General features: G+C 34.8%; 2 protein-coding genes across 2 annotated transcripts in view; both read left to right on the top strand.

The window, feature by feature from the left end:
- Nucleotides 1–632: 632 nt before the first annotated feature.
- LOC107468374 (uncharacterized) lies at nt 633–1,630 on the top strand. The gene has a single exon (XM_016087659.3). It carries the CDS (start codon nt 943–945, stop codon nt 1,492–1,494), a length of 552 nt encoding a protein of 183 aa, XP_015943145.1. The 5' UTR covers nt 633–942; the 3' UTR covers nt 1,495–1,630.
- Nucleotides 1,631–5,428: 3,798 nt separating this feature from the next.
- Nucleotides 5,429–7,838, top strand: part of LOC107468231 (trihelix transcription factor ENAP1) — a 5,491-nt gene continuing 3,081 nt past the window's right edge. The window contains exons 1-2 of the mRNA XM_052255245.1: nt 5,429–5,442; nt 7,387–7,838. The exon at nt 7,387–7,838 is cut by the window's right edge and continues 390 nt beyond it. Of these exons, the coding sequence (XP_052111205.1) occupies nt 5,429–5,442; nt 7,387–7,838 (466 nt within the window). The remainder of the gene's footprint in view (nt 5,443–7,386) is intronic.

Raw genomic sequence — 7,838 nt, forward strand, 5'->3', positions numbered from 1 at the left:
GACCTTTCGGATCTAAAACTCTAATACTATGTCATAAACCCAGTCATCCCAAAAATGTAACCTGACAGAACAATATAACACTAATACTCATATCTCTAATACTTCTTAAATCTCTATTATACACATTGTACACTTAGACCATTGGCTCCTTATACTTTCTCAATTATATATAAAGAAGATTATATGATTATATCTCATCATCATTAATTTTCACCCCAAACACATACATACATATACATATATTCCTCTCTCTCAATGCAATGACCCTACATCACCTAAACTAAGTGTTGTAAATATTCATTATTGGCCGACAAGTGTCAACTTTTGATTGATACACCCACGTCCAGTCATGACTCATGACCCTCTCTAAAGCTTCAAAGCTTTTGCTTCCTAACTAGTCCCCATCTTTCACTATACCATGTGTCTCTCCCTAATTTCCAACCTTCCTTATCATTTTTTTTTATCATTTGTAGAGAATATATTCATATATAAAGCACTACTTTTACATTAAGTAAGAGTCACGTTATTTTCTATATATAACTAACCATGAATTTGCATTGGCACTTATTATATATATACTTCTCTTGCTAATAATAATAATTAACCTAATAGTAATTACTACTAATATAGGAAATTAAAGAAGAGAAAGTAGTGAGAGTGATGATGAGGGGTCCCTAAATAATAAAAAGATCAAAAGCCAAACAAACTACAGAGTGTTGTGCAATTATTCATACCATGCCATGAATTTCATCCCAAAGCTAAATATATAGCTAGCTAGCATTGCATTCAAAAGTGGACAAAAAAGATTTTATAAAAAATAATAGCAAAATATTAAAGTGGGATAAGCAAGCTTTTCATTAAATAAATAAATATTGGTCCATAAACTAAAACACAGAGAGAGAGAGAAAGAGAGAGAAGGTGCTCTGGTTTGAATTGAAGAAGATGATGATGAGGAAAAGCATAAGGTGCTGCATATCTTGCATTCTACCATGCGGAGCCTTGGACGTAATAAGAATAGTTCACTCCAATGGCAGGGTGGAGGAGATCAGCGGAGCAACCATCAAAGCCAGCGAAATCATGAAGGCACACCCTAAGCACGTGCTCAAGAAGCCATCTTCACCTTCCGCCGCCGCACCTCTTCCAAACATCGTCGTCGTCCCTCCCGACGCCCTCCTCCAGCGTGGTAAGATTTACTTCCTCATGCCACTCCCCTCCCCTCCTCCCGCCGAGAAAAACCATAACCGCCGCCGCACCTCCTCCACCAAGAAGAAAGCTAGGAAGGAAGAAACCACCGCCACCACCACCAGCAACAATAATAATAATAGCAGCAGCGTGGTTGTGTCTTGTGACCGGTACTTGACGGAAATAATGTCGGAGAAGATTTCGACGCAGCGGGACAGAAGAAGAGGCCGCGTCGCTGTGTGGAGACCTCACTTGGAGAGCATTTCGGAGTCCTCATCGTCATCGTCACCACCATCAACAACTCAACTCTAACGACGGTTTCTTCGCCACGTTTTTTCTTTTTCTTCTTGTCTCTCCTCTATTCAAGTGTGTCTTCCATGATATCCATATATTATAGGGTTCGTTCAAGGCATATATTAATTTCCAACCTTCCAATCTCTTCTTTTTCTTTCTTCCTCTACAATCTGAAAAGAAAATATTTAAGTTCTTCGCTTCTTTTCTTTTCTTTAAGAAAATATACATGTGCTTATATATATATGCTTATGTGTACATAGGATTAAATATAAAGGTACGTATATATATAAATAAAGATTTTGTCATTTAATTACATATGTTGATGAATCCTATAAGTAATGTTGAATGCTATGAAAGTATTAGCATGGTTTTGATTGTGGAGTTAAGCTTGATGAAGGTATATAGAGTAGAAATACAACAGGTGAAAATTAAAATACAGTCCACTTCACGTGAAGTTAATACCTGAGAGTTATTAGATGATTTGACTAATTTGACTAAATTTTTATTTAACGGCTCTCAGATATAACTTCACGTGAAGTAACTGCATCTGAGTTTTCACCATAGAATAGATATCTTCATATTGTTGAAGGTCAATTCTTATTGATTGCCTAATTTTTAGGGTTCATTATCATCTTTGGAGGATGTGTTCACTACTGTTGAGATAGTGGGGTTATAACATAATTGATCCAATAAGGGTGTTAATCTTTTTTGGTAATTTTTTATAAAGAAAGATTTTGTGAGGTTGTCATTTCGTTATGCTTTAATTTTTAAATTTGTTGATGAAACATGTTACTAGGAAGTGCACATGGATTGGAAAAGTAGCTAGCTAGATAAGGCAACAAGAGGGTCGTATGATAAATTAAAAGAAAAAAAAAAGAAGATCCCACTTCTATTGTTGTGTGGTGGCTCTGTTATTGTAATTCTCGGTTGGATCATAATAGAAGGTGATTGAGACATGATGGATGTTATGGTATTGCTAGCATTCGAGTAATCTATTTACATTTATTCCCATTTGCAGATGAAAAAGGTTCACAGTTGTTCGTCGGTGTCATTCATTCCTTAAAGGCTAAAGCCACACCATGACATCATGCTTCCATCACTTTCCATATATAAATTCATTATTTTTACTTACTACTCTTGTGTTGCGCCTATATTTGGTGTTCTTCTAAAATACAAAAACAATTTATTACAAGAGATAGATGTAAGACTAATACCAACTAAGCTCTATTATGTGAAAAGAATAATTATATATACCTGCTTTTGTATAGTAGATATAGCTTTAATTTAGAAGTCTTTGTTTATGTTTTAAATAAAAAAATCTTTTGGGTCCCCCCCAAATGGAGGAGGACAGATTCATGAATGCCTATGGCAGTGTAAAACCACGGTGTACTTTGGCACTTGCCTACAAATAAAAGGGTAAAAGAATAGAAAAAAAAAAAAAAGAAAGAAGCAAACAAATCAGGGTTAGATCAAGAAAAGACCAAAGTGATCACTTTGAGGTTAGAAACGAATTCAAAGTCCCCACAAAAAGAGTGCTTTTCAGTTTTCACACACCCCACAAGCCACAATCACATTCTAATTTGCAATGATGCGCTGCATTTGCATTCTTTGCACTAATGACTTTGTAGTGCGATGTGTCTTTTAAGCATTTTATTTTTCTTCTGCTTATTATGAATTAAGCCAAGGCCTACTAGTGGCCTTGGCATATATCCCATAGGATGTTTATGATTATTCATTCAGCTTTAATTTGAGGGAATTGATCACAAAGACCCTGAAATAATAATCCTCAATGTTCTGATTCTGATTTCATCAGAGTCTTATTATATTTACTATGATCCTTTGAGCATATATGCTGTTTTTTTCTTTAACTTTGTAACAAAAGACCCCACCATATATATTTATACGGGTCCAACTATAAAGTTTGACAGGCTACTTCATGTATCAACAATATCAGTGAGTGAATAATAATTGAAATGTGTCAGTGTTATCTCTGTGTGGATCAGGTGAACTCATTAATCTGCTACTCTGAATCATTGAAATCAGAATCTTCTCTGTACTTTACTACCTCCCTCTAATTAGTTCATCTAATGCATACATTTCCCTTAATTTGAAGAAGATTAATATATAGTTAGAATTCCTAAGAAGACTAGAATACACTAGACTGGTAAGTAGTATGCTGCAGGCAGTGACTTGAGAACAAAGAAATCAATATCACAGAAATGTAGTGACTCAATTCATTTCAAAGAGAGATGCCCCACATTTGTCACTGGGCATTAATATCTCTGAATGATAGCATAGCAAAAGTACTACTACTGATTGAAGCCAACTCAGTTACCTGAATGATGGGTCCTCTGATCTCTCTGTCTCTGGCATTTATATATGCAATATGTTTTGTACTCGCCATATTCTTTGTCTGCTTATGTAAACAGCTAGCTCTATCTCTACATATATATATCTTGCAAGAGATTAATTGATTGATTGTAATAATTAATAACAAGAAGTAAGTAATTTTGAAGCTGCTATATATGTCACTATGTCTGGTAATATATAGTTTTGACTTTTGACCAAGAGCACACTGCGAAATTGGCTCTGATAGTTGATGTTGTGATTCTGTCTAAACACTAAACTCTCATGTGAAACTAATAAAAGTGATGGACAAATTTCATCACTTGTTGGGGACAGAATGTGTTTCAGGTTCAGACATATTCAGGACAAAATCAATATCGAGGCATTTTTGAAAATGGAATCTGATCTCTGGTTCCAAATTAAGCATAAACAACGATGCATATCTTCAAGGAGAACAATAGTTCCAAGCTTTCCCTATTTTCTCTCTTCTCCTATATCAGATAAGCATGCAGCTTATGGAATAATAAGGAAAAAAAAAAAAAAAGATTCCAACAACAGAGTTGCACCATTGGTGGCGACACATTTTCATATTGGCCTTAAAGATAAAGCTCTCTTCACATAAACAATAGGTTATGGTAGTTGGGAGTGAGAGTGTGAAATGCCCCATAGTGGAGCAAATGTGGGACTTTCATGAATATGGATGTTACTGTGTTAGAGACTTTTCATAAAGTGCTTGCTTCTTCCTTCTTTATCTTTCTAATATCTGATTTTATCTATGTTTTTAATTAGATAGAAACTCACTCTTATGATGCAGTTGTCATCATGTGCAACTAATAAAATATTTGTACAATGTGTACAATGGAGGTTTAGGGAGTATTAGAGATATAACTATTAGTGTTATCTTTTTCCATTAGTTGAAGTTTTTGGGACGAGTAGTATCATGATATGGTATTAGAGCTCTAGATCGGAAAGGTCAAAAGTTCGATCCTTGGTGAACCCCAAAATTAATTTAAGTTTTTGGGAAGATGTTATTATCCTTAGTACTCGAATGGTTATTCTAGATAGTATAGAAGATATTCATTTTGTAACTCAATAGTATATAGGTGGCTATCATCCATCTTGAGATCTTGCCAAAAATTTAGTTCATTTCTTAATTGGGTCACTGAATCATGAAATTTTGATAAGAAAGAATGAACATTTTGGATATAGGTTGATACTTCAATCTTGCAAACGGTTTCCGTGTCCATGTATAGACAAATCTCTAATGTTTATTTAATTATTTATTATTTATTATTTAATCTCATGAAATATTACACTATTCTTATTTAGAAACATTAGTTGCCTCCTTTCTAAAGCGCTAGATATGATAAACTAAGTAGTATTATGCGCAATGTCATCCAAACACATATCCGAGCGATCATGTAATCTACCTTGAATAATATGATCATGGAAAAATGGTAAATAACCTTATTTTACCTCTCCTTTATTTTAATTATGATGCAAATGGAATAATGGAAATGGAGAAATACCAAGAGATTGGAATAATATCATAATCAAATATGCAATGCAAGCGGCGCCTCACACTTTTTGTTGCATAATTGTTAAGATGGGAGTTAAAAGGTCTCTTTCTCCACCTTTCATTTGGTTGTCCATCTTCAAGATCTTTTTATGTACAATGAAACACGGCCGAAGAAAGCTATATTATTTTTGAAAAGCCTGAGAACTAGTATTTTTATTAAAATTTGGTATTTAATTAGTAAAATAAAAGTGAGTAATTTTACATTCATATTATTAAAAATATCATTGATGACTACAAATTACAAAAACTACTAACTCTTTAATAGGGTTGCACATGAATCGGATAATATCCACATATTCGCGGTAATTATCCGCATCCAATCCGAATTTTGCGGATATTATCCGATCCGCAGAGCCATCAGATCGGATCCGATTCGATCCGATCCGCACTATGATAGAATTGGATTGCGGATTCGGCAGTGATATTCGCGGATCCGATCCGCATCACATATAAATAGCATAGTTTAAGAAAGTAAACCCTAATATGATATGAATTTTATGATATTTTGTTTTTAATTTTTTATGTTGTACTTCAATTTAGAATAATTAAACTTAAATCTTGTGTTATTATTTTGTTTTTGTTATTCAAGAGAACTATTATTGATAATATTTTAGGAATAAATAGACTTAAACAAATAAAAAATGAATTTTCTGGATATTTTATTTTTGTAAAAACAGCCAAACAAAATCTTAAAAGAATTTTTTTTAATTATGCAGATATACCGATATCCGATCCGCAAGTATGCGGATCGAATCGGATCAGATCAGATCTGACATAAAAAAAAGCGAATATCGTATCCGATCTGATCCGATGAGTTTAATGCGGATTATATAGAATTTTAGGCTATATCTGATCCGTGCAGTCCTACTCCTTAACACTTCTCTACTATTTTATTATAGCGTTTTATAGATGAACTCGTGTCACCATATTGTTTATGCATGTATGACAATAAGGTAGAGAATAATAATTTAATATTTTTGACTAAATTATTATTTAATAATTTTTAATTATTAATTTTATATATGTTCAAAAAATTAAATAGCTAAGATACTAAAACACTACACATCATTGTTAGTAGATTGTCATTTAAAAAAAAGAGATAAATAGTAGTTTTAAATTTTTTAAAAATGACCATTTTATAATTTGTGTAATAAAGTTGTTCAAACATCCAAAAAGAATCGAGAAAAATTAAATTATGTCAAACATTTAGACTGATTTCTATTAGAGAATTGACTCTGTTTAGTTGATTTTTGAAAGCGTGGGTTTAGTTCCGAATTCCATAACGTTGTGTGGGTTGGTCACCGCAAAATAGGGAATGGTCACGGGGCCAGAGTGCCATTATTTATGAAAACAATAAAAACGAAAACGGAAACAAAAAAGTGTAAACGCAACGCAAGGTATAAAATGACATTGACACACACCATCCCCCTCTCTCTTCTCCACACACCTCACTCGCTCCTAATTTTAATCCAAAATCCAAATCCAAATCCCTCTAATCTCACCCCTCCTTAACTTTTTGAAATTTTGCCTTTTTTCCTCAACATTATCGAATCAAAATCAATATTTAGCAAAAAATACAAAATGAATAAAACCAAAGAAAAGTACGAAACGGAATTTTTCACAAATCTGTGGCTGAGCCGTCACCTCACCGCAACTCAAGTCGGCAATTACAACTACGCGCTCCCCTCGTCATCTCCATTCTCCATTTTCAATAACAAAACCAACCCACCTTCCCATAATTACATTAAAATATCTCCCAAATATTAAATTCCAACCTCGCATTTATCATCCCATACTACTTTACTCAATTTACTTTTTTACAAAAAAGTCAAATACATAATCTCGTTCTGTTTCATTAATAACGAAAAATAATTATATTAAAAAATAAATTACAAAAATTAACATCTAGCTACAGATGTTACACTCTCTTGATGGAAATTTTATATGCTCGTCAGTATTTTTTATTAAAAAAATAATTGGGAAAGTCGCGAGGACTGCTGGACCGAGGAGGCATCTGCCACTCTCGTGGACGCCTGGGGCCGCCGCTACCTTGAGCTCAACCGCGGCAATCTTCGTCAGAAGGATTGGCAGGACGTTGCCGACACCGTCAACGCCCTCCATGGCCACACCAAGAAGACTCACCGAACCGATGTCCAGTGTAAGAACCGAATCGACACCATTAAGAAGAAATACAAGGTCGAGAAGGCTAGGGTTACGGCCTCCAACGGTACCGTTTCGTCCTCCTGGCCCTTCTTCGAGAAATTGGACGCGTTGATTGGCCCTAACTTCAACGCAAAGAAGAATTCCTCTTCGCCGTCCCCGTCTCCTCCAGTGGCTCTCCCGTTGTTGCCGTATCGGAAGGCCTCTGTGCCGGCTGTTTCTCCCGTTACTGCTGTGCCGCCAGCCGCCGTGGCGCTGCCGCAGAAGCGGTCGGCGG

Source organism: Arachis duranensis, chromosome 10 (genome assembly GCF_000817695.3).
Source record: "Arachis duranensis cultivar V14167 chromosome 10, aradu.V14167.gnm2.J7QH, whole genome shotgun sequence".
Taxonomy (NCBI): domain Eukaryota; kingdom Viridiplantae; phylum Streptophyta; class Magnoliopsida; order Fabales; family Fabaceae; genus Arachis; species Arachis duranensis.

What these genes read in the sequence shown, in the direction of transcription:
- LOC107468374 (XM_016087659.3), top strand. Translation starts at nt 943, where the DNA reads ATGATGATGAGGAAAAGCATAAGGTGCTGCATATCTTGCATTCTACCA.